The sequence below is a fragment of the Sphaerodactylus townsendi genome, linkage group LG15 (assembly GCF_021028975.2).
Source record: "Sphaerodactylus townsendi isolate TG3544 linkage group LG15, MPM_Stown_v2.3, whole genome shotgun sequence".
Taxonomy (NCBI): domain Eukaryota; kingdom Metazoa; phylum Chordata; class Lepidosauria; order Squamata; family Sphaerodactylidae; genus Sphaerodactylus; species Sphaerodactylus townsendi.
The window spans coordinates 3,699,835-3,727,605 of record NC_059439.1 but is presented as its reverse complement, the minus strand read 5'-3'; the positions used below and the strand labels follow the sequence as shown (position 1 = coordinate 3,727,605).

General features: G+C 44.3%; 1 protein-coding gene across 3 annotated transcripts; it reads right to left on the bottom strand.

Moving 5' to 3' along the window:
- On the bottom strand, positions 1–27,771 carry RMND5A (required for meiotic nuclear division 5 homolog A). 3 transcript variants are annotated; one of them, XM_048517203.1, is made up of 9 exons: positions 27,521–27,771; positions 24,011–24,153; positions 17,601–17,735; positions 17,361–17,461; positions 15,481–15,647; positions 10,842–11,007; positions 7,897–7,999; positions 6,472–6,626; positions 1–406 (listed from the first exon to the last, which is right to left on the bottom strand). In XM_048517203.1, exons 1-9 carry the CDS (start codon positions 27,660–27,662, stop codon positions 343–345), a joined length of 1,176 nt encoding a protein of 391 aa, XP_048373160.1. In that variant the 5' UTR covers positions 27,663–27,771; the 3' UTR covers positions 1–342. The 3 variants fall into 3 exon arrangements, with proteins under 3 accessions (XP_048373160.1, XP_048373161.1, XP_048373162.1); XM_048517204.1 differs by having other exon boundaries at positions 27,562–27,716; XM_048517205.1 differs by lacking the exon at positions 27,521–27,771 and adding an exon at positions 27,243–27,449.

Here is a 27,771-nt window from a genome sequence, read left to right as displayed (position 1 = left end):
CTACAAGGAGGTTGTTTGCCATCTGCTTTAAAAAGTGAAGAAACCACAGAGTTAAGTACAAAGTTCTGCATTGAATGACAACTGCTGGTGTAGTTTCTTGGTCAGCTATGGAGACCAAGGATAGAGTAAAAGCCCTAATATATATATTACTTCAGCAATTTCCCCAATCATATGCATACAGTAACTGTGGGCAAAAAAAATCTGGTGCGTTAGGCTTGAACAAATATAGGGAACATTCCACTTTACGATGTGCAGATGGAACATTTGCCTGCTGCAGTCTTCAAAACCAAACCCATAAGTCAGTGTCTGACTCTTATCTGAACTAAACAGTCAATCTTGTCCTCAGAAGAATATCTGTTTGGCATCTCCTGGACTCTGCTCCATGGGACAATAGGGACACTTTAATCTAAAGACAAAGAAAATGGATTAGTTGGTTGCTGTTTGCCGGGTTTTTGCAATAGTGCCCTAGAAACATGTTGGAATAGCCCTTCCCTCCCCCCTTCAATGGCACCATGGTTTTCAATCAGGTTGACAGACAGTAGGCAAAACAACCAGAGGCCAAGATTTAAGAGCTTACAGTTCTGCGCCCTTTGAGTGGCTGGGTTCCACCCTTCAATTTGTCTAAAAGCAGGCATTGGGGCTATTCTAATGCACTTCCCCCACCCCAGGACTGTTTTAATTTCCTGTGCCTGTTGGATATCCCCTTGTCCCTGAGTCTCAAATCATATGAGTTATGTCACTCATTTTCATTTGTTTTTCTAATCCATCTTGCATTCCAATGCTCAAAAGAGAACATGCACAGGTAACGCCAATCCCACGCCGAGACGATTTCATTCACCAGTTTCTGAACCCATACTAATTTCCTGACAAATTTCTGCTGAGCCATGGTTAATGTTTCACACATGCTGCTTACCTTATAAGACAGAGACTGAAATATTGGACTTACAGTGAAAGGGGTCTTCTCTCATCCAGTCTGGTTAAGTCACTCCTCCAACTATTCATGTGGCCAACACAAATTTTTAGCATGCTGTCCAGGACTGTAGGGGGTTGTCTCCTTCCAGTCATAAAAAGCCTAGCTGTATATTTATCACCCTTTGGCTTTCCCTTCATATGAGGGGTTTTTTTGTGGGAAGGGGGGTAGAAGGGGATGACTTCACCCCTCTGAAAACAAGACACCTTCCCAATAAGTCCAATGCGTCATTCTCTAACAGTGGGGCTCCATCATCCCGGCTGGTCATATACCACAGCCACCTTTCCTGGGAGGAAAAAAGCACACAGAAAAAAACTACATTACATGTATATGTATGAGAGCCAGTGTGGCTTAGTGGTTAGCAGCAGGCAAACTCCAATCTGGAGAACCAGTTTTGAATCCCCACTCCTCCACATGAGCAGTGGACTCGAATCTGGTGAACTGGATTTATTTCCCGGCTCCTACACATGAAGCCTGTTGGGTGTCCTTGGGGTAGTCACAGTTCTTTGGAACTCTCTCAGCCCCACCTACCTCATCAGGTGTCTGTTGTAGGGAGAAGAAGGGAAAGGAGTTTGCAAGCTGCCTTATAGAAAAGGCAAGCTATGAATCCAAATTCTTCTTCTCCGTGTGTGTGTGTATATGCACACACATAGAGACACGATTGTACCTCAAAGTTCTTGCTCCACGACCTGTTGCAAGACTCTCCTTCAAAAGACAACCTTGATGGTTTCATGTTGATCCAAACAGTGTCTCACAAAGGTGGAAAATGATGACTAGGAATGACAAATTTCTTCAATTGGAGCCCTGGTGGTAAAAACCACAAATTCTGCCGCTGGCTGAGTTGAATAGGCAGTAACACTGCCTGGTGCCTTGAAGTTGTGGATCTCACACGCCATCCTGATGCAGGCCTTGATCCATCTGGTGACTGAAATCTTCAAGGCTTTGCACTCCTTGGTTCTATCCATATAAGTTCTGAGTGCCCATCACACATCCAACTTGAGCCAATTCTTTTCTCTTGGATGAAAAGGCTTAGGGCAAAAGGATGGCAGGCTAATCTGCTGCTACAATGAGGGGCTACTAGTAGCCCCAGAAACAAGAAAAGTATTGTCAAAGGCTTTCACGGCCGGATTCAACTGGTTGTGGTGGGCGGCCGTGTGTTCCTAACGTTTCGCCTGCATCTGTGGCTGGCATCCCTCTGTGATACACCTCTGAAGATGCCAGCCACAGATGCAGGCGAAACGTTAGGAACAAGATCCACCAGACCAGGGCCACCACACAGACCGGAAAACCCACCACAACCAGAAGAAAAGTATTTTCTCACCTGGTGGTTCTGTTTGGTTGCAAATCAGTCCATTGTTGGTTGCCCAATTTTTTTACTATCAGCTGGAAATGTGAAGGATGTAGAGACCACTCCCTCTGGTCTTCCACAGTGTGGCTGAACATGTTAATCCTAATGTTTGAAACGCCACTGAGAGTCCAAGCTCTTAGACTGGGGACATTGGCCTTGGCCCTGTCTACCAACAGCAGAGCCTCCTTGTGAAGAGACGTGCTATGGTTTCCCCGTTGATGGATATGAACCTTTGTGGTGGTGTTCTCTATTTGGACCAGAATGTGTGGTCCCTTGACAATCAGCTGGAAGGCTAACAAAGCGAACTTGACCACTCTGAGTTCTAACCAACTGATGCTGTTGATGGTGGCTTCTCTCACTGACCACATTCCCTGGACCACCTGGGCCAAACAATGAGCACCCTAGCTGCTCTTGCTGGCGTATGTAGTGACACTGCTCTGTTGTTGCTGTGCAAAGGGAATCCTTTGGTTCAGATATGTTGGGCATAGCCACCACCTTAGTTGTTTCCTCAAGGTCTCTGGAAAGACAATCGACTGGTGCCTTCTTTTGTCAATCTCCTTTTGAAAGGGGAGCAGCATCCACCGTAGGGGCCTGCTAGGGCGGTGGGCTCCAGGCACCCTGTCTGAAGTGAAAATGAGAAGCCCCAGCAGAGCTGAGAGCTTCATTTTATCCTCTGGGCTCTTCTTGCATGTCTTTTTAATCTGGTGTCTGATCTTTAACTGTTTCTCTGATGTTAAGCAAACTCTGCCTACAGTGGATACAATCCTGGCCACCAGGTGGACTAGGTTCTTCTGTGGGGGAAGATAACTCTTGTCCTTATTTATAAGGAATCCATGGAGGTGGCATATCTTTTTAGCACCCTTCAACCTTTACAGGGAGGAGAAACAGAACATACAGACGCCTCATCCCCCACCTCCCTGTCAGAGCCATAAAAGGGAGAGGGAATGCCGTGCCCATTTTGCAGGAGTGGAGTCTCTGCCTTTCAGCTTTCTTGCTGATTGTACAGTGATATTGGGCTCCCATCTGACCCTGAAGTTTCTCTTGCTCTCCCTTGTAATTGCTGGGCCAGTAGCAACTGAAGCAAGGTCCAGGAAAGCATTCCCACCCAATCTCCTGATGACATGGAAAGGGGAGAGGTGGGAAAAGGTGGCTGCAGAGGCACAGAAGATGGCTTCCTGTCAAGAGAGCAGAAGGATTTGGAAGTCTAGGTCATGCAACGGATTCCTGGCCTGATGTCCCCGGTATTTGGGCCCCCGATCTCCTCCACCCGAACAGGCATAGCAAGGACGGGTTCACCATTGTTCTGGCTGTTCAGGTTGAGTTCAGGTGATGACTCCTCCGCTCGCCTTAGAATCAGAGGGCCTGGGAGATCTCACAATGCACCCTCCAGTTCCAGTGATGAGGCTGCTGTGGGTTGGGGCAGCTCTGCCGGAGCAGATCACCCGGCCCCTTTCACCTCCGGCAAGCTTGGCAGGGCTGCTTCTAGTCCCTTAGGTCTTCCCAGGTAAGGTGTCTTTTGTCTTTTTCTTCTGTCACCGCAGCCATGGAGGCAGATGATTTAGCTCTGTCTTCACCCTTATCTGCCATTTTATAGAGGAGCTTCTCACAAGGTGACCTGTTGGATGCAGGGCTACAAGAACTGGAGAGAAGGAAGAAGGACAGCCCCCTGGAGTTCCTGGGAAGAAAAATGTTCATAGCTCTGCTTGGACAGTAGGGGGAGTGACCTAGCCATCAGTGGATGATGGAGCCCCACTGAAGGAGAACTACTTGAACAGCAGGGCTATTCCAACCGAAAGAGAACAGCCCCCTGCAGTCCAGAACGGCATGCTAAAAATTTGCAAAGCCCAACCTGAACAGTTGGAGGTGTGACATAGCTAGCTTGGATGACAGAGTCCCACTGTTAGAGAATTATTCAGTGCTTTTCTGACCAAGACACAATTTTGTTATGATTTCTATTAGCAAAGAGGCATTTGTTCAGTTCATGAATTGTATAGAAATTGCAGTATTCTTGTAGAAATGCACAGATCTATCTCCTTGTGCCGTTTTCCTGATCAACCTGGTTCTGCCGTCCCTGAATATTGTTTGATGGTCCCTTGAAGACTGGGGCAGAGGGACTAGGGGGCAAGTATCACGGCCAGAGGCTCTGAAGTTCCTGCCCAATATTTTATAGATTTTATCCGCAGGCCTAGTGGTTTCTCACTTTAATTAATCTGACTAACCTTATCAACACAAGACAATAAATATAAAGTCCAAGGCACAGTGAAGCATACATACATACATAAGCCTTTATTGGCACTTGATACGACAGCTGGTGCCTGAATAGATCTGCCTTATGAGGAAGAGCAGTCTGTCCTCAATACCAAGAGCAGCAAGCTTGGCCCAGAGAAGTCCTCTGGGAACTGTGTCAAAAGCTGCCTTCAAATCAATGAAGGCAGCATAGAGTTTGCAATGTGGCCTGCTTGCATATTTGGCTGCTAGGTGGGCTAGAACTATCGCATGCTCGAGCGGGGATTTCCCTTTGGTAAAGCCAATTTGTTCGAACCCGATGGTATGTGTTTGTTGAACCCATTTCTGGAGTTTCCATAAAAGGAGCGTCGCATAGATCTTCCCAATGACAGATAGGAGACTGATGGGGCAGAAGTTGGAGGGGTCAGAGGTGGCTCCCTTTTTGTAGATGGGTACCACTATCGGGTACCACTATCGCCGATAACCAGGATTTGAGAATTATACCAGAGTTGTTAATTTGTGTGAACACAGTGGCTAGGAGAGGGGCCCACCAATCGACATGCGATGATGGCACAGTGAAGCAATGATTTACACTGAAATGCTCTTTAAAAAAAAATCAAATCTATATGGCGGAGCACCAGTTAATATGTGCCTGCCACGAGGACCTCGTAAGGAACCTTGCTGCTGCATTCTGCACCAGGTGGAGTTTCCGCAGCAGGGCCAAGGGTAGCCTTGTGTAGCATGAGTTCCAGTAGTCCAGTCTACAGATGATTGCTGTATGGATCACTGTGGGTAGTTCGGTGTCAAACTCTCAGCTCATGGAACAACTCGCTTGATGGGCTCAAGGATTTTATTTATGACAGCAAAGTAACAGCAGAAGTCAGTTCTGGCGAGATGGTGCCAAAACTGTAGATAATATAATGTAGCAATCCCCACCCTGCATATGAACCAAAGTAACAGAAAGGGTCCAGCCTGAGAGTCAGATTCAACCACAGAACTTCAAGGGCAGTTTCATGATAAGCACCTGCAAAGCAAAGGAAAAGCAGAGCACATCCCCACAGCTTCCCTCCCCCCGTAGGAATGGGACAGGTAAAGTGCCAACTGTTCCACCTGGAGGAGATGGTAAAATGCCGAGCTTAACCATTGTCAAAGAGGCATCAAGGAACATCCCCAGATTCTTAATAGTTGATGCAGCCATCAGCTGGATGCTGTCAAGGGTAGGCAATCAGCACCTCCCACCCACACCCTCCCAGCCCAGGCACAAGACCTCCATCTTAGCTGGATGTAGTTTCAGTAGTTCCCTTTCAACCATTCAATCATGGCTCTCAAACAGCTGGCCAATACATCTGGAAGACTGTCCATCAACAGATATAGCTGGGTGTCATCAGCATATTGATGGCAATCCAGTCTAAACTTCCTGATCAACCTGGCAACAGTGTGCATATAGATGTTAAATCATATCCAACAGGGAAACACCCCTTATGGGACTCTGAATACAATGGAATGGCATGTGGAATTTCTCCCACTGTTTGCTACCCTCTGTTCCTGACCCTGGAGAAATGGGTGCAGCTACAATAAGGCTGACTCATGACTCCCAGTGTTGGCAAGGTGGTTGGTCAGGATGCCACGGTCAACCTAGCAGTAACCGCAGTGCCAACCCGCCTCATTTCAGGCTTTACTGGAGGTCATCCGTGAGGGAAATCAATACCATCCCTGTCCTTTGACCAGCACAAAAACTGGATTAGAATGAGTCCAAGACTGTTGTTTCCTTCAGAAACCCCTGACAGATATTCTTCTTACTTCCAACCTCTTTGCAGTTATGAATGTAATGGTTCAGTTACTTATCACACCATTCCTCATCTCCAAAACAAGCATACTAAATTTTGTCATGAACTCAATTTTCTAAATGAGTAGGATATTTACTTACTTGCTGCCATTAAACATTTTATTCAGAGCATCTCTTGATATAATATGACCACAAACCAACTTCATAGGAGGGTTATTATCTGTTGTTTGCTGACGAAGGATGGGGCAGGCGAATATTGAATGGTACCAGCACTTTTTACCGAGGTCGACTTCAATCTGTACAAAAATAAAAGATGGAAGGTCATGGCAAGTTTTAGATCAAAAACTCACATGGGTATCCAAAATTTTAAAAAGAAGTTCAGGGTTGCTATATTTGATATCCAAAGCAAACAGTTCTTGCTGATGAACACACAGCAGTAGCACCAACAGGAAACTTACCTTCCTGGAATGGAAAGCAAGACTACCAGTGGCCAAGTGAATGCTGGGAATAGACGTTGACTGTCCCTCACTACCTTTTATGGAGGTTAAAACAGACCAAAGAGAGCAGGAATGTACACATACTATCACATAAAATCTCATCCTATGACTTCAAGAGAAAGGAAGTCAGGATGGATGCCGGAAAAGTTACTCATCAAGCACTTGCTTACAATGTATCAGTGTTAAAATCATAAAAGAAATTTTAATTTGAACTTTTTCAACTTTTACCTCCTTACTACTCTGTTAAAGAAATATCCTTCTCAAGTAACTATCCACAATGGCTCGATTCAGACATCACACTAAACCATGATTTGTACTAATCACAGTTCTGAAGTCAAGTAAACCCATACTTCAGAAAGGCTCATGGGTTTTTTTCTGTCTCTTCCATATTCCTCTCTCTATAGTCCAGAAGCTTCCAGAGGTGAAGCAACAGCTGTAACTATTATTTGTCAATGTAAACATCATACTAAAACATACAGAGCACAAAACATGTTTTACAAAAGTATCAGTGCCTAATTCTGGTATGCTAATGCTCAGTTCAGGCACCACACCAAACTGACTTCCTAAGACAGGTACTAATAGATGTAGTTCAGTTCAGTGCTTATTATGGCTTACAGGCCATTTAGAAACAGAAAAACAAACCGTAACAAATAAAAGCAATATTATACAATTAATTATCTACATAAAACTTAGCTTAGTTCCATAGGGTGAAAATGGTTACAGCAGTGGAGCAGCAGTAGCATAGGAGGTTAAGAGCTCGTGTATCTAATCTGGAGGAACCGGGTTTGATTCCCTGCTCTGCTGCCTGAGCTGTGGAGGCTTATCTGGGGAATTCAGATTAGCCTGTACACTCCCACACATGTCAGCTGGGTGATCTTGGGCTAGTCACAGCTTCTCGGAGCTCTCTCAGCCCCACCTACCTCACAGGGTGTTTGTTGTGAGGGGGGAAGGGCAAGGAGATTGTAAGCCCCTTTGAGTCTCCTGCAGGAGAGAAAGGGGGGATATAAATCCAAACTCTTCTTCTTCTTCTTACATCAGCTTGTCTGCTTGGATACACAAAGGTACTCACCGGTAATTCATCTTTCTGATTCCAAACACCAGTGCACTGTCTCTGTTCAATCACAGCTTTGATATTGATTAGAGCAGGCAGCGCTACACAACCTGCTGAAAAGCTGGGGAACAGAGCAATATGTTAAGACCAGAGATTGGTCGGCAGAGGGACATGTTGAAACTTCAGCTACAATAAGCAGAGGACACAGCAAGAGATTCTGGCATTCCTTTGTGTACTTCTGGACCATTAGTGTTTATAAAATAATGCATAACTATGAGCCACAATGGAATGCCTTTGGGTGGACAAAAAGTAAATGAAAACAAAGAGTAGCTCCAGGCATAAGCATCAGGATTAATTTCCCTCTGTATATACAAATCCACACTGGAGCACATGTGAACTGCAACATCCTGTCCACTTTTATGAGGAGAATGGAGGAAAGAAATAAGCCCCAAACAGAACTGCTCTAAATACACCAGTACAATTTAATTTTCATTACTAATGGCCAACTAATGGCTAATGTCATTACTAATGACAACAGAACCAAGACCAAACCGTACGGCATAATCTGGGATGGGAAAAGCCATCACTCAGCACTCCTCGGTACTGCACTTGGGAGACTCATATTCATTCCTTAATAAGCTTACAGAGAAATGAACAGGCATTACAGGAGGCAGAAGACTTCAGAGAACCTGGCTTTACGGCAGTGGCCTCCACCTCTCATTGTGGGCTCTACAATCCACGTAAAGGGGTCATTTCTTCAAGCACAGCCACTTTATTTGCACCCATCTGCCAATTTGTGACGCACATTACTAAGCATTATGAAGCCAAAAAAAAAAAAAGAATCTCTGTTTACTTCTGTCTTCTTAATCACAGCAAGGCCCAATGTCACCAAGCACACCTCTCTTGAAAACGCCCCATCCAGATGGCTAACATTGGCTTTTTAAAATGCATGTTCTCCCCTATTCAAAAAGGGACTTTTTCTGCCAATTCTGCGAATTTAGGAAGATCCTGAAAGGGAGGCTAGGAAAGGCTGCACCAGTGCTTGGCTCCCTTGGTCCTTCCTTACATGCCCGGGGGAATGCCAATTGATCACCACTTTGGGGTCAGGTTTAAAAGACCCAAAAAGGTAAGTGGACCTTTCCCTAGAAATCAGCCTTAATTTCTTAAGCAAACTAGTGAAGGGCAAACCTTGTTGTGAACCGCCCTGAGCCCTCAGGGGGAGGGCGGTATATAAAACAAACAAACAAACAAACAAACAAACACACAAACAAGTACGTCTGCAGCTATGGCTAAGGAGGCTGTTGGTAACATAAGGTAGACCTAACAGATTAATTAGATAAATCTAAGAGTACACATAGTATGATAAAGATTGATCCAAAGAACAAAACAGCTGAACATAAGAATATCAGAAAATAAAGCAAGGAAAGGAATGTAGTTGTTTATTTTCTAGAGAAATAAATTATTCATTTTATTCTAACTGATGTCATTCATATTGACGATCAAATTACCTCTGAATCTCCACTGGGATTCTTAGCAGAGCTATTTTAAGAGATATTGGAAATTTCATAGTTTTAGTTCATGAGCCAGTCACAATATGATGGAAACAGAACTTAAACCACCAAAAGGAAAAACTCTGGCAATTCTTTACATATAAGAGAGTCACAGGGAAGGTCATGGAAGATTCTTCCTCGAACATCTATGGGTCAGTCATAAAACTTTGGCAAGTTTTGGAGAGGCCAGAAATGAAGTCCAAAGAGCTGGTCTGTAAAGAAGCATGTAGGAATGGCACTTTTGATGAGTTCATCTAGACTACACTATTGATAAGACCCTAAATGTTTGATGTATTTATCTGTCTTTTATGGACAATTGTTTTATTGTAACTTGGAATGCCAATAAAGGCTTGTCTACTTATTAAGTCCAAAGGGCAACAGCAGATGGGCTGAAATAATTCAATCATTCCAAAGAAACATGAATCACATATTTATTTATTGCTGTCAAGTCACAGTTGACTTATGGCGACCCCACAGGGAGGTTTTCAAGGCAAGAGACATTCAGAGGTGGTTTGCTCAAAACCCTGGACTTTCTTGGTGGTCTCCCATCCAAATATCAAGCAGGGCCAACTCAGCTTCTGAGATCTGATAAGATCAGGCTATCCTGGCTATCCAGGGCAGGGCTGATTACATGGATGAAATTGGACGGAACTCATGAAATGGAAGGAACACCAAAAGAAAGCAAAACAATCACAGTATTAAAAACAAAAGATGCCTGTAGTTACAAGCAGAAGAAGCTTTGTTTTGCTGCTAGATTTGCCCCGACTGCTGTAGAGCTGGGGAGAAAGTCCTTGCAAACAAATGACATTACAATCAACTGAGAAACAAAAGCAGCTGCCAGCTACATAGTGGCATTCTTGGCTTTGTGGGGTATTTGCCTACAGGCAAATGTTATTTTGCAAAATATTAATGGTTTTAAATCATTTATTTATTGTTGGTCAACTGATGAATAAGCTAAACCTCTAAGGACATCCAGAACAGCATCTCCCTGTCAACCTTAACACAAGGGAGGGAGGCATGACATGGGAGGTATTTTCCACTAGGGATCATGTTTTGGTATCCAACATTATTCTTTGTGTGAAATAAGAGTCTACTATGACCTTGGGCCAGTCACAGTTCTTTCAGAACTCTCTCAGCCCACACAGAGGGAGGCAATGGCAAAACCCCTCTGAACGTCTCTTGCCTTGAAAACCCTACAGGGACGCCATAAGTGAGCTGTGGCTTGACAGCATTTTACACACACACAGTTCTATGACAGATTGTCAAAGTAATCTTTTCCAGGTACAACTTCCATTTCATAGCTCTCTTTGTTTAAAGGACTGTAGGTCAATCTTCAACATTCCTGAAGTACCAGTGACGAGATGTGTTTTAGGCAGGCAACGTTATCATCATCAAATAGGAAAGCAATCATACCTAACACTTAAAGGTGATTCAACAGAGAGTCCCAGTAGAGCACAGGCATCTCTGGTGAAGATGTCGCAGATGTCTGCCCACTGGTTTGCATCCAGTAAATGGACATATGGTGAATTTTCAATTCCCTGCCTCAGGTATACTAGACTTCCCATCAAAATCTGAATATCTGTGAAAGAACAGATCTGAACATCAGATATTTCACAATATATACATATATATATATGCAAAAGATACATTCAAGCAGGAAAAATTTATTCCAGAAACAAGGACAATTTAAATACACAGAGGCAAAACAACTTGCACTTACCATCTTTCAGATCAAGTACTCTTAATACATATTTAGTGGAACTTAGAATGCTTAAATGAATCTAGTTTCCAGATTGTTCATATTTTTCAGCCTCAAGAACAGGAAGGAGTCAGAAGCAGAGGACCACCAATCCCTGGGACAAGATCTATAGAACCACAAGTTCTGCATGCTCAAAGGAGTGTTCAACGCTCACTTTGCTTGAACAGCCTCTCCCTGTCCTCAGATAGGAAGTCAACATCAACGTATGATAAGAGATGGGAATCCAAAAGTAAGAACTCCAGAATTTCACTGGGGTTAGCGCAATCCCCTGCACTTGCTTAAAAGAATTCCATGGAAACTAAAGTCAGGGAAGGCCAAATGTACATCTTTGAGAAATAAAAGTAAACAGCTTTACAAATAGAGACAGCATTGCTATAGTATAGAGAAGAATTGGGAACAGTACAGTAGTCTTGTTATTTCTTGCTTCTTGTCTTAAATGCTGCAACAAAGATAATTAAATAAAACCCAGAAAAATAATTCAGTAGATTCAGTTACCTATGTTTGCAGTGAAACGCTTTGCGCCTGCATATTGTAGCAATTCAGAAACTTATAGAGCTAGGCACAAAATCTCCTCCCCACAGAATCCCAGCTTCAGATTATGAAGGCCTAAAGAGGTGAAGTCACACCTTCCTGTCCTTCCAACTGTATACAACAAGTGAAAGGTGCCTGATATGGGGAAGGTGGGTGGGTCATCTGAATGCACAGACGAAGTATGACAGGTAAGCAACCTGCCTTTGTGGTCTCTGTGGATCACTATTATTTTTATCCTACTTTCCTCCCCAATGGGTAACTAAAGTGGTTTGTAAAATCATTCCTGCCATCTCTGTCATGCCTCACACCAACTGTATGTGCAGGCCGGCTCAGAGATAATAACATGCCCAAGGTCTCTCAGAAACCTTCGACAGCAGAGCAAGAATTTGGACCTGGTTTTTTATCCTAGTCCAGACTATACCACACTGGCTCTCCCGGTGGACATAGGCTGGTACAGGTGCATCAGCCGAACCGCACAAAACAGCCAATTCAAAAGAAGCTCATGCAATACATAATGAAGGCTAACAGCTAAGCCTAGATGGCAGTTCAACATCGTTCTAAAAGTGGTACCGCTCTGAAAAGGCCAGAGCACCAGTGAAATGGGCTCCCATTCTCCACGGAAAGGGTTTGTGGGCCAGTTCATAACGAAGTTAGACTGTCTAATAGATCCACTCACACAGTCTCTGAGATGCAGGTCTATGTTCCTTATATGGACTTGCATTACAGAGGCATAACCCTTTACAGTCACAGAAAGCCGTTTTATGCCTCCCCTGGGGCTTTCTGTAATTTTTCCATTGGAAAAAAAATGGAAGGCAAGCACTGTGGGAAAATCTCCTATGATTTCTTAATTTGGGGAAGTACCAAAAATAAGCTCATATACAACATTTAAATTTTTTTGCTTAATCATATACAATTTTCTTATGTAACTATTAACATGCTATAATGTGTTCAATGATAGTAAATTGTTACCACACAGTGGCACAATAGTTAACTTAATATCCAGATGTGTCAATAGTTCACTCACTGTAACTTAATAAAAGCACTTCCATGCAAACAAAATACTGCCTTTATTACAGAATTTATTTTCTACCTTCAGTGTTTATTGTTTCCTACCTGTCAGAAGACAAAATTAAAGGCTATGGTATCATAGGTTACAGCAATTTCCAAATGCTTTTTCAAGTACTTGGTAAATTTGCAGCTTTTCTTATAGAAAACAAAGATATGTGTGGAATTTAAATATATAAACATCCTAAACAGTACAATTGTATATGCTATGCTAAGTTTTAATTATGCATTTTATGTTGTTACATAAAATAAGTTTAGGTTTAATATTGCATATTTCAATATTTCTCAAAATTTCCACTTTTTCAGAAGAAGAAGGGAGAACAGAACATTCCCCCTTTTGTGACTTAAAATTTCTGGACATTTTTAATCTCTTCTCCTGATATCTTGGGGGAGGGGGGTCTGCTCAGAAATGGGCAAAGGATAAAAGATGGGACAGATCAGATCTTGGTTGACATGGAACCCCAACACCACTTTAGGTGGAAAAAAGGTATTTGACCTGAGAACTATTATGGTCCCTGTGATATCAAGGGAAAGGGAGTCAGCATTCAGGCACAGAGTTCAGATACCTTCTGGCAGAGTTCACCCCTAAACATGCTAATTTGACTGACAAAAGATCACATGCGGCTACTGGCTTAAAAGGCTTATCGATAAGTTGGTGAGGACAGACTGCAGGTCCTAAGAAGAGATCAAAAACCGAACTGCACAATAAAGCCCTGGAAAAATTATTTAACTTTTGTTTGAGAGAATAATGAGAATTCTTCTGTGAGAGGTTGTGAGAGAAAGTCAAGATGGCAGCCAAATGACTCCTGAGAGATGAATGTGCCAATCCCAGAAACTAGAGATGCAGCAGTCATTCTAAGAGGGAATCGCCTGTTCTAAGAAGCTAACACTGTGAAGTGCTTCTGCTTACACATAGTATCTTCTGATAGAAGGTTTTTGGGTATTGAGCTGAGCTTCCTTCAATCCTCCACAAGGTTAGCTGTAACAGATCACTAGATGCAAGGTACGGTGTGAAGAATCTGGCTATGAAGTACAGATAGCACATCTGGCAGCCTGGGGAGAATCATAAAATTGGAAGGGGCCTGAATGCAGTCTAGAGCATCCCTGACAGGTGCTTTAGGAATAATGGGTTGACCCTCAGGGCTGCCAACTCATTTATACCTCTAGCAGACATCACTGCCATGAGAAGCTCACTACTCATGGTGAGTAGGGTCAGTGAATGAGAACCAAGGGGTTCAAAGGGTGGTCCCAAAAGCTTCTACGCTTGCTACATGAATTCCTACCTGTCTGAACAGACAGAAATTTGGTGTCCAGTAACTTGTTTCCAGATGCCATCACTACTAGGGCGTTGTATAAATATACAACGCTTTATTGTTCTGAATGTATTCACTGAACTGTGTTTCTATTGTGTTTTATTGTTTCTAGCTGTGTTTCCAGTATGTTTTATTGGCTTTGCTTGTAAGCTACCAATCTCTATTTCTTCCTTTTTTGTTTTTTAACAAAATCCCAAAACCCCTTAAATATTGTGTTGCTGAGTTCCTGGGTCAACACACACACAGTACAGTGGGACCTTGGTTTTTATTGCCTTCGGTTTTCATCGATTTTTTTCAGTGAAAAATGTGTCATTTTCATCGATTTGCCTTGGTTTTCATCGATTTGCAGTAAGGTGCAGGGGTTTGTCACCCGGACAAATCACCCAGGCAAAGCTGTTGCAGGCCGTGTCTGCAACTTGTTTAAAGACAATGTCTAGCCACCTTTTCAGACAAATCTTAAAGAGGTGTCAGAAACAGACCTCTTTGGACAGCTTTCTGGTGCGACATTGGTCCACTGGCTCTGAAGCTGGTCCTAGTGTTATTGTTTGTTACTGTTTTCAGCATTAAATACTATGCTTATTCACCAAAAATGTGTTTTTGGTATGTGTTTTTGGAGTGCCTAGAACGGATTAATTGGATTTACATTGATTCCTATGGAAAAGTTTGCCTCGGTTTCCATTGGTTTTGGTTTTCATCGATTCTTTTCGGACGGATTACCAACGAAAACCGAGGTTCCACTGTATAAAGAAAAGCAGCAAGTCCTCCCTTTTGCCATCACAATCCCCACTTTTGAAAATGGCCTTTAGCAGCACAGCACCTGAGGCCACCTAAAATACAAAGAGGAACTATATGCAGGCTGCCTGCCTGACTTTCTTTACTTTCTTTTCTTCAAGTTGCATTTGACGTATAGCAACCTTGTAGGGTTTTCAAAGCAAGAGATTTCAGAGGTGTTTTGCCATTGTCTGCCTCCACATCATGATCCTGAACTTCCTCGGTGGCCTCCCATCCAAATACTGTCCAGGGCCAACCCTGCTTAGCTTCTGAGATCTGAAGAGATCAAGCTAACCTGGGCTATCTGGGTCAGGGCTGGCTACCTATCCACGACAAATTAAAACAATAGCCAAGAAACATCAAGTAGTAAGTACACAAAGAAGATCATAACAGTTGTCTGACATAACGATGAAGCCACTGTGGAAGACATAACCGAACTGAGCAGACAGCTCCATGGAGTTAGGAGTGAACAGTCAACACTGCATTAGGAGAGAAGGTTTGAAAAGCTTTCAAGCTGACCCTCTAAGCAGGCAAAACCCCAGCAGTGAAATGCAAAGAGACAATGGAAAAGTAACGCTCAAATCTAAACTCTATCACATTTAACTTCGCTTACCTTTCTGATGGTTTAGAGCAAATGGCTGAAAATTTTTAGCATACTGCAGTGCTTCTCTCTGGTTTGCAGTTCCGTCCATTAATAAACTAATAAAATATAGCCTGTGCAGTTTAAATTCTAAAGAGCTATTCTGCGCCATCAGCATTTCTCTGTTTGAAACAGCCCACCTAGGAGATATTGAAACAAAATTAGATTTGGTTCACCCTAATCAGAATAGTGGTTTATCATTTCAACATTTATCTCAAGTTTTATAGAAGGACAACTAATTTTCTGCGCTTACTTATGAACCTTAACATACAGCCAATAGAACATCCCAGAGGTACAATATAGCCCTTCTGGGGAGGGCGGGATATAAATGTAAACAAACAAACAAACAAATAAATACATACATATAATTAAAATCAACTCCTGTTCAGTCAGTTGTCACTACTTTGGGACTGTTTCATTCTGAACCCAGTGTTGAAATCTGAAGATTATTTCACAGGAGCTGCTGCCTAACAGAAGCTGTGGGAGGGGGAACTAACTCCACGACAAGCTGACAGTTACTTGCAACCAAGCCAATGCTCCGGGGAAACCCCTTTGATTCAACATCTCTCATCCTAAAACAAGCCTACTAACAGCCACTGCTCTGCACACCTCTAGTAAATAAAAATGATCACCAGGTGATCAAGCCAGGACATTTCTGTGAACTGGGGAAAAGGTGGCTTGGGGGCGGGGGTGGGGGCAGTGGAATGCATCAAAATTACTTGCATAGTGGTCAAATGGATTAAGCAGCTTTTGTAAACTTATTTCACATTTGTTGTATTCCACGATGGATCACTGGGCTTAGTTTAAGCTGAAAATTTCCCATTGTCTAATTGCAGTTACTACTAAGTTATGCTGTTCATTTCACAAGAAACTGATATTCTAAGAATAAATAAATCACCAAAACAAAATGCAGCACAGGAAGAGGCACCTATTTCAAAAACACTGTTGGGAAGGCAGTGCTGCCTGTGACTCAAAGCCAACAAGATCGCCAAGCTTATTGTCTAACTATTTCCTTATACTTTATATCCAGATGACTAACTCGTAAGCCTTGCACCATCATATTAATTGGACATAATTGTGTGTAACCTATATTTCTATCTGTTTACAACGTGCACTCTGTACCTCATACTTGCTTTAAGGTACATGACAATCTCCTATTTACAGACATAACTTTGTAATCATCAGTCTAATTTGAATATTCCACACATTAAATGAGGGTCTGATCTCATCAGCTGTCAGAAGCTAAGCAGGGCCAGGCCTGGTGAGTACCTGGATGGGAGCTTACCAGGGTGTTTATGAAGGGGCAGGCAATGCAAACCATCTGTTCATCCCTTGCCTTAAAAACCACAAGTGTCACCATAACTCAGCTGTGACTTGACAGCACTTTCCCCAGCAAAAGACAAGCAATAAGCTTGAAACAGTTGACTGGGATATTTAAAACCACACTGCAGCTTGAAGCAATATTTTTGCCATAATCTTTTATATGTTTTCAGGGGACATTTTGAAAGACTCCACAACAATGCCATCAAACACAAGCTCAAACGACAGCTCTGCTTCCTTCAAATTCTCTTTCAAACTAGAGCTCTGCCTCCTTCAAATTTTGAAGTCAGCAAGCTATTTAGATACTGCACTGGACTCAGACCATACCAGGTATCACCATGGATGCTCCAGAAGAGGTCTCCATTTTTTTCCTGTGTCCATGAAATCCTAACCCCGTTGAAACCTTGGGATCTCAGTGCAATTAGAACAGGAAACAAATTCAGCTTAATCACTTGCAAGTTCCAACTTGAGAATTTCTTAAAGGAAATACTTCAAAAAAATGTTAAAGATTCCCACGTTGCTGAGTAACTCACTCTAGTGCTGGTCGCAAAACTTTAACTTTAAGCGCTTCCAATATTCGGTTAAGCTCCACAAATGGTTCTTTTTGACTCTGATCTATTGAAAGTCCAGATTCCTGAAAAACAAAGCAACATTCATGCAGCCGTTAATCATTTTTATTGATCGACAAAAATATTTTAATATCTCACTAGAACATTAAAATAAATAAAGATTTATTTTGCTTCCTAGGAGTGAGGAATTCCAGCTGGGCTTACCTGACAAAGCTCTTCAGCTACGTCCAGCATCCCTTGTCGGAAAAAGTGTTCAACCATCACCTCATTTAGAATTTGCTGGCTGTCGGCCTGCCAGCATCCATCGATCCCCACACTACTGATGTCAGAGTCAAAATTCTGTGAAGTATAAATCCAAGAGTTCAGTTGGGGGAAAACAAGCCCTTCTGCATTTCCACTAGTGAGGCAGACTCTTGGCTCCTCTAGTCTCCTCACCCAACATCAGCTTCTTCAGTATAAAATACACCTTCAGAGTCACACAATAATAAACAGAAATGATTTGACTTATTCATCTCTATTCCATTTGGCAGCCAGTTATCTGACAAACTTTTCAGAATTTAAACACAGGAAACGCTACATGTTAGGAGAAGATTTGAGAGTTTCACAGCATTCTTTCCTCAGATACTTAAACCTCCGTCATCTATTTAATTACCTATAGCATTTAATTACTCTACAGCATTCCAATTTATAATGTTTTCATGAAGCTAAGTCTGGCAAACAAGGGAGAAAAACTGTTGCTCTTCCTCCAGGCCAAACACATCATCTGTGTGGTCAAGAATTGGGTGCCCAACTTTTTGCCCACTTATTACATTCACATCACAGGCCAGGAAAGGTCACCTATGACTGCTTCCTTCATGACCCACTATTTGATAGTTGCACTGATTACAAGAAGCTGGAGGTCTCCAAATAATTGTAGTTACCTCTCTCAAATTCCCCGCTCTGAAATACTCCACACAAACATGGGGGAGGGGCTGAATGGGCGGATTCTTTGAATTTTTCCCCACTTATTTGACTCTCAGTGACTCTGCACAGTCAGTCCTTTCTGGAGTGTACTTCATTCACAGTGAATTGTTTGTGGAATTTCCCCCTCTTTTCTATCACTTAATGTATAGAGTACTGTGGTTTAGCATATTCCAAAGGACTACCAGTCAAAAGAGAACTTTTTAAAAAGGGGGATAACAGAATGCCAGCAGGCAACCCATTTAGACTTTCCTCTCCCCATAATGGACATCTTGTGCGGTAGGTGGGGCTGAGAGAGTTCTGAGAGAACCGTGACTAGCCCAATGTCACTTAGCAGGCCTCATGTACAGAAGCAAGGAAACAAACATGGTTGAACAGATGAGAGTTCATCGCTCATGTACAGGAAATCAAACCCGGTTCTCCAGTTTAAATCCACCTGCTCTTAACCACTACACCACATTGGCCCCAGGGTTAATTAGAAGTTGCATAAGCACCTTGCGCCTGTCAGCAGTGGCTATGCAAGAACTACTAGTTAAGATAGCATAGACTACATTATGGAAGAGCATCAATAGATAGTGGATACAGAATTCAGAAGTCCAAAAATCCCATCTTTCATTCCTTTAGAAAGTCTTATGGAAAATGGGTGCAGAGTAAATTTTAAAAATCATGATGGAATGAGGACAGTACTATGAATCTTCACTGGAAGGTCTTCTCTCATGTAGGGTCACCTTGGGAAAAACCATTGTTTCAGCTCCAGTCCACATTCAGCAATACAGGAATGAGAAGACCCATCCGCCATTATAGAGCAATAATCACTGACAAGGTAATGTATGTGAAGTCCACTGCTGAGTGCTGCCTCCCAATCTAAATCGGATGCAGCCAGGTAGAAAGTGGTGATCCACTGCTATGTCACAGCCCAGCAGTACAAACTCTCCTCCCTGGGAGACACCAACAGTGGAGGTAGGAGGTTCTAACACAAGGCCTCAGGCAATGAGGGTGTTGTCACGGGCTGCACTCCTGATGCTTGATCTCAAGAGTAGGGTCAGATGCAAGGCGTGGTCACAGAGTCCAGTCAAGCCAAGGAAGTAGACACAATGCCCAAGCAGAGTGCCAAAGCTGTCCAGGCAAGTCAAGGAAACACGAAGACAGAGAGAGTCCAAGCCATAGTGTTGTCCAAGAGAGAGCAGTCAAACAGTCCAAGGTCACAGCCGGTCCAGGTTCAGGCAAGCAGGCAGGCCAAGGTTGCAGGGAGTGGGAACACAAGCCAAGACATGTTGCTCCTGCAGAGGCAGTTCACTCTCAGCTTCTGTTTTACGCCTGAGAGTGTAATCAGGGTCATCAGCTGAGCTGAGTGCCGGCAGCTGTCATCAGCTATCCCCAGACTTTCTTTCTCTCCTATACTTCTTTTCTCATACACCTGCACCTGCTTTGTAATTGGAGGTAAGGGTGGGGAGTCCGGTGGGCTGAGAACAGCAGCTGGTTGTGAGGGTCCAGAGTCAGGAGGAGCGGAAGCTGTTCGATCACCAAGATCTGAGCTACTTGTCTGTTCTGCCTTGTTAGTTCCGATTTCAGCTCTGTCAACAGCAACAGGGTCAGCCAGCACTAATGACCCATTAGAGGCTTCTTCCTCATCTCTGGGTTAGCTGCAGTTGTGTTTGTGTCAGGGTTGGAGAAGGTCAGGACAGAGGGAACTGCCTAACAGGCTGGCAAAGGTGTGGCCCAGGAAAGCCACTGATGGATTGCCAGAGATCACATCGCTTCACATCTGCACACTGTCAGCATCTTTTGGGGACAAATAATGTTCAGGCAGGCCACCAGCAGATGCCCAGATCTGGTGTGTTCCCCCCACAGCTGCTACCTACAATCTCGTAGAAGTACTCTAAAGACTTTGGGGAAGTACTACAAAGCACAAGTATACTATTAATATAATTACTATTGTGTTATTATTTGCTGCCTTGCAGCATAGCTTCCTGCCAATAGCTCATGAGCAAAAGAAACAGAATGAACTAGGTGAAAAAACCCAAACAACAAATAAATGGACATGTGCTTAATTTGACTACAGCAGAACTCAGTTTTTCCTGCTACAGAGTTTGGACTGCCTTCCTACCTGTCGTGGACTTCTCCCACAAGAGCAGGTGGAAGCCAGGAGTAAAGGGGCCCACTTGCCCACCGGTTCTGGAGCACCCTTCTGAAACAACACCACACACACTCAACCTGCCACGTCACTTTGAGGCAGTCTGACAGGCCCATTCGAGCGAAAAGCACAGCCTCGTTCACTCAAGAGCTGACCAACATGTAATCCAACTCTTTTATGCCCAGGAGATCTGGGAACAGGCTCTCCTGAACAACAGACCCTAATAATCTGGAGTAAACAGAGTTAGAAGGGAAGGTAGATGCAAGAACTTGTAGGAAAGAAATAAAGAAAACAGAAAAGGACTTCAGACACAAAGGAGAATGCAAAACGGAGAAAACACAGAAAGCTGCCACAACCTGACTAAATTGGTTCCTGAGTCTGATGGCTCACAGATCCGGAGCCATGTCCCTGCAAAGGACTCCGCCCCACTTGGTTGCTCCTAGGAAAGGCAGCAGGAACTTCCCCTTCAGGATCTGATCAACTGTGCTGCAATCACACACACATACAAGGATAGGTGAAGGTTTGTGCTCAGTGGATCGGTGTTTATTTTGTGAGAGACGTTTTGTTACCCCTGCAGGGCCTTTGTGATGTGTAGCCCTGTTCTCACTCTTACTAGAGAGACGGCCCAAGGAGCCAAAAGAATACCTGATTTGGGAACTGTATTAAAACCAGGAATCAAGGGAACCAAGATGGGGCTCACAGCCCTACCAAATACAGGACTACTCAGAATTCTATTTTTCTCAGCAAAAAGGATCATGCTGGTTTCCATTAACTTTTCTCTGAAAGCACAATGCTTCTGAGGGGGGCACCTTCAGTCCAAAAGATATTGTCCAACCCAGCTCCCACTTTTGAAAAAGCACTTTCTAAGAAGGGGACAGAAAGTCTGCACTGCCCCAGTTGAACAATGGATCACTTCCCTTACAGTTGGTGTTGCCACTTGAAAGACAGGAATCTGCACCCACAACCTGGTACCTCCTTCCCTCTTTGATTACAGCAATTTTGAATAATCAACGCCTTATAGTAACATCTATGAAACAGGAAGAGCTGAACAATTAACAGAGACACAGCCCAAACCATCCACTTATTCCCCCCACCCCCCAGAACAAAGCAAGCCCAGAAAGAAGAAGATAGCATTCTCTCTTTGGAAACTATGCTTGTCAGCCAGCCAAGCCTGACAAAATAAAACCACACCCTCTTTAAAAAGTACTTTACAAAACCTGACCAGGGAAGGTGTTTTATGCATCTCCTCTGATAGTCCACTCAGTAGGAGCACTTGTCAGAGTGGGAAGTAATATGCAATTGAAACCTTAAAGCAGACAAATGTTTCCAAACCATGTGTGTTGCCACCCCAAGAGCTCCCCCTTTGCACAAGGAGAGGATTTCTTGCAACAGGACAAGCCCATTTAAGCCCAGTCCTAAATTCAGGTATATTCTTAGAGCACAGAATCATAGAGTTGGAAGAGACCACAAGCGCCATCAAGGCCAACCCCCTGCCAGACTGCAATACAGTATCAAAGCAATCCCAACAGATGGTCATCCAGCCTCTGCTTAAAAATTTCGAAAGAAGTAGACTCCTCACACACACCTCTCCGAGGCAGCATATTTCACTGTCGAATAGCCCTGACCCTCAGGAAGTTCTTCTAAATGTTTAGGTGGAATCTGTTTTCTAGTAGTTTGACTTTGCTACTCTGTCCAAGCCTCTGTAGCAGCAAAAAACAAGCTTGTTCCCTCTTCAATATGACATCCATTCAAATATTTAAACATGGCTAACAAGTCACCCTTTATCTGTCTCTTCTCCAGACAAAACATACCCAGTTCCCTAAACCTCTCTTCAAAGGCCATGGATTCCAGACCTGTTACTATTTTGGTCGCCCTTCTTTGGCCCTGCCCCAACTTGTCAAAATCCTTCTTAAACTGTGGTACCCAGAACTGAACACAGTATTTCAGGTGAAGTCTGACCAACACAATAAAGTGGTACTATTACTTCACTTGATTCTAGACACTGCACTCCTACTGATGCAGCCCAGAACCCCATTGGCTTTTTAAGCTGCTCATCACACTGCTGACTCGTGTTCAGCTTGTGGTCTACTAAGACTCCCAGATCCCTTTTACATGTACTGTTGTCAGGCCAGGTGTCACTCATCTTATATCTGTGCATTTCATTTTTTTCTGCCAAGTATAGTACCTTACATTCCTTTCTGTTGAAATTCACTTTGTTAGTTTTGGCCCAACTGTCTAATCTTTCCAGGTTATTTTGAATTCTGACTCTGTCCTCTACCCTCCTAATGTGATGTCACCTGCAAATTTAATTCGCCTACCCTCTATTCCATCATCCAAGTAATTAATAAAAACACTGAACAACACTGGATCTAGGACAGAAATAGTCACTGTGGCACCCCACTAGTGACTTCTCTCCATGATGAAGAGGAACCACTGGTGAGCACCATTTGGGTTCACTAGGTCAACCAATTACAAATCAACCTAACAGTAGCATTGTCTAGCCCACATTTTACTGCCTGTTTTGCAAGAATATCACGGGGAACCTTGTCAAAGGCTTACTGAAATCCAGGTATGCTACAACTACAGCATTCTTGTAAGCTACCAAGCTTGTTACTCTAACCAAAAGAGAGAAAGAGAAAGAGAGAGAGAATATTAGTCTGGCATAAAGTATTTAACTAGTTATCTGTTAGTAGAAGGCTAAGTTAAGGTTTGGTGAGCCCAACAACTGCTAGACAAAATATAACCTGAAAAGCCTGTGAAGTGAATGAGGAATGGTGCAAGAGAGTGGAGAGATCTACATGCTCCTAAACATCACCAAATATACTATTACAGTGCATTCCTAAGCAGAGTCACACCTTCTTAAGTTAACTGATTTCAATGGTATTAAAGGATGTTTACTGTGCTTAGGACTGCAACAGTGATCAAACAAAGGATGTTAAAACACAGAGATCAAAACAAAATGACCAGGGCTTGAGGGACTTGAGAATGTGCAGTCGGGAAAAGAGAAGCTTGAGTGGGAACATGATACCACTCTTTAAGAATTTGAATGGCTGTCACTCTTAAGAGGAGGGCAGTGAGCTGTTCCTGTTGACAGAGGATAGGACATGCAATAATGTGTGTAAATTATGGGGAGAAAGGTTTCAACTGGGTATTAGGAAAAATATTTACAGTAAGAGTTGTGCAAGGGAGCTGCCAAGGGAGTGGTCAGCTCTCCCTCACTGGAAGTCTTTGAGCAGCTGATGGACAAATACCTTTCAGGGATGAGATTCTAGGCTGATCCTGCATTGAGCAGGGGGTTGGACTAGACCAGGGGTAGGGAACCTGCGGCTCTCCAGATGTTCAGGAACTACAATTCCCATCAGCCCCTACCAGCATGGCCAATTGGCCATGCTGATAGAGGCTGATGGGAATTGTAGTTCCTGAACATCTGGAGAGCCGCAGGTTCCCTACCCCTGGACTAGACAGCCTGTATGATCCCTCCCAACTCTATGACTCTAAGAAAATGCAAACCATGAAATACCTTGTCAATTGCTTTTCCAACTCTGGAAACGCTACTGTGAATGTCCTTATGATCCGAGGCCAATTTTTGGACAGTATCTTTTATTCGTTTACAACATTGGGTCATAACAAGCGATATTGTTCCAGAGAGATCCCCGTCTTGATCTAGATAAGAGAAAAACAAAGAGCTAAATGTGTTGTGAATAAACATTGTTAGACTGCCAAGATTTTAACACAAAACAAAATTACACATCTGGAATGAAATTTCGAAAATCCAGAGAATTAAAAGGAAAAGAAGCCAAAGAATAATTTAACATAAAGACACTATACACTATTAAAGAATGGCAAATCCTGCATACACCATATATGTATACAACATACTTTAAAAGATACGTTCATTGCTTGAATTTGGCTAGTTTTACCCACAATTAACATACTATACTAATGCACGACTTCCCTGTATTCAATGCTAACTTTTAATGGAATTCAAATATGCTGCTATGCCTTTCCTGACTTCAGAAAATAGTTATTTAAAGATGCAAGTAGTCTTTCTAGACTACAAATTGTGTGCTTTTTAACTTTCATTTTTTCATGCTTCTCAGATGATTGAAACTAAGGTTCATTCCGCACATGCAGAATAATGCACTTTCAAACTGCTTTCAGTGCTCTTTGAAGCTGTGCGGAATGGCAAAATCCACTTGCAAACAGTTGTGAAAGTGGTTTGAAAACGCATTATTTTGCGTGTGCGGAAGGGGCCTAAGTTACATGCACCAAGATAGTGTAAGGGTACAGCAGCTCACATGCTCTCTTCCAAGCACTACATGTCTTTACCACTTTGTTTGCAAGAAACAAAGGGGGTCCCCTAAATATACCAGGTAGTATGTTTATTATCCTAAATTATACACGTTATGCTGAGCCCCACTTTGAGGTGGAAGGACAGGATGCAAATTTTAAATAAATAAAGCAGTACAATAAGTTTCGGTTTGATAAGAAAGACAATGGGGTGTTGTGGGGTTACCAGGATGTGGCCGTGTTCCAGTAGCATTTTCCTCTGAAGATCCTCTGAAGATGCCAGCCACAGATGCAGGCGAAATGTCAGGAGAAAATGCTACTGGCCATACAGCCCAGAAACTCCACAAGACCCCAGTGATTCTGGCCGTGAAAGCCTTTGACAATACAAGAAAATCAATATTGCACATATTTCATTCCCCCCAAATTTTGTCATGCAAAATGGGGGGGGGGATTCAACTCTTCCCCACCCACCCCATTTTCAATATTGTCAGAAATGCTGCATTTCTAGAGATGTATGCTCATTTCCCCTCCACCTATGGCATTCACATAAATTCTAGCACCAGGCAATAGCTTCTCCATGAAAATTACCAAAAGCAATATGCTAGCTCAGTCCTACACCATCCTACAACATGCTAGCTCAGTCCTACACAGCTCTACTGTGTTGGTAATAACTGAAGTAGAGATATTCCAAGTAGCAAAATGTATGTCTCCTGCACTCAAAACCACTTTCTAGATATCCTTAGGGAAAGACTATTTGAGGGAAGGACCCTCACATTCTAGAAACACCAGAAAAGATATCCTGCAAAGAGAGGAAATGATAAATGTTACCCAGTCTGAGCTGCCAGATCAAACTTCCAATATATCCTCCTCACAATACAGTGACAGAAGAGTTTAAGGCATGTAGTGGACAGAATGTAAGGTCAGTATTAACTTATTCCCATTTTATCAGCTGCCTATAATTTTCTATGGAACATCTACAGGAATATTTACTTCCACCTTGGAGAGGAGAACAGCTGAGGCTGTTGGGAAAAGTAGTGTTGTTCAAAGTAGGAGCATACAGCCCGAGGTCATCCTACGCACATTCTTATACAAAGCAGATGCTGGTCCTGGCTTAACCCTGAATGGACACTCATATCATGGAGAAAAATCAGGCTGGTTCTTCTGAAGTAGTGATTTGCCAGAACAGACAAGAGTGACAGGGGTCACAACTGCCCTGCACCCCAGGAACACTTTCTCCACTAATTCACAAAGCAATACTTTTTATAACTCTAAGGACTTCAGAGTCTGCAGAAACTATCTGGGAAGGACTGGAACTTTGCCTCTGAAAGCCTCCCCCCCAATGCAGATCCGTGAAGGAGGCCTGGCAAGAAACAAACTTGTCAGACAAGTCGCCCTCCAGATTCTCCCACCTCAGCTGATGTGGGGACATTTCAAAGGCAGGGCTGGGCCAGTGTATTGCCTGCGCACTGAACCTTTAACCTGACACCAGCAGACCTGTGCTCTACTGCAAGAGAGTAGAGAGTGGCCATGGCGGTCGAGAGCGCCGGTTTGTAGTCCCCGCTCCTCCATAGGGAGCTGCTGCGGGACCCTGTGCCAGCCCCACAGCCTCACAAGGGGCCCGTTGTGGGAAGGGTGATGGTCAGCCCCGCTGAGACTTTCGGAAGGGCTGAGGAAAGTGGGCTGTGAAGCCAAGCTCATCTTCTTATCTCAGGAGCTGGGTGTTTTGGGGCAACAGGACGGGGGACGCTCCTGTTCTTGGTTTATTGGTAGCCTTCTTGTTATGCCAGAAGAAATCTCCGGGGCCTCCGTTTTCACTCTGCAGCCACGTGGGAACTTTGAGGAACATGGACCAGGGTTAATTTTCAAACGTTACTGGTTTACCTTACTGAGATCACATTTGTTTTCACCTTTGCATCGCTCAGTCACCCTGTCAGCTTTTAATTGTAAGTCCCAGTCAACCTAATACAACTACTTTAAGATGAAATGGCTACTTTTGAAGTAGAATTCCAGCCTGAAACCTCACTCATTTCAAAGAAGGGAAGGCACCTTCGGCTTTTTCTGGATCGCCCACTCTCAAGCCCCCCCCCCCCCCGCGTTCTTCGGCGGGAACATCATCGAGCTTTCCTGCCCATCCAGAAACGGCCTAGGGCTACCTCCTCCTTCTCTACCCCACCATGGCCAACGGCCAGAACCAGCCCGCCCTCAAGTGGGGGCTTCGCTGCCCCCTCCAAGGCCACAACCAAAGGGCCCGACATGGAGCCCCCGAAAACACAGCAGCTCCAGCGGCCTGCGGGGCGTCAGAGCCAGCAAGGCCGCAACACCGCACAAAGGCGGCCCCTCCCCCACGCCCGCTTGCCCTCCCGCCCGCCTACAGCAGGGCCTTTCGGACGTGGACCCCGGCGGAGAGGGGGCGTCAAACACTTCCTTCCTTCCACCCGCCCCGCGAGCACCCACCCACGCACCGGCAGGGAAGCGGAGGCGGCAGCGGGGCGGAGGAGGCGCAGCCTGGCCTCCAGAAGAACTCAAACGACTTGTTGCCCCCGCCGCCGCCAGGTGCCCCGGAGTCGGCGGAGCGAGGCGAAGGGCCGGCGGGGGAGGAGAGAGCGCGGCCTACAGCCGCCGCCAGAGGTCCCGAGGCAGGCGCGGCCGCCCGGCGCCTCTCCTCGGCCCGCCTCCCCTGCGCGGCGCGGAAGGGCAGCCGGGGGCAGCAGGGAAGGGATCCGCGGGGCCCGCCACGTACTCTCGCTCTGGAGGATCTCGCGGCGCAGCCCGGCCACGTACTGGATCAGCTCCTCCAGGCTCCGCTCGCACAGCTGCCCGTAGCCCGAGAACTTCTGCAGCACCTTCTCCAGCTCCCGCTCCACCGTCACGCACTGGTCCATGGCCGGCCCGCCGACGCACCGAGCGGCCGGGCGGGCAGGCTGTGGAGGCCTTTCCGGCAGAGGCTCGGCGTCGCGACTCAGGCAGCGCCGAAGGCAGCCTGCGGGGTCC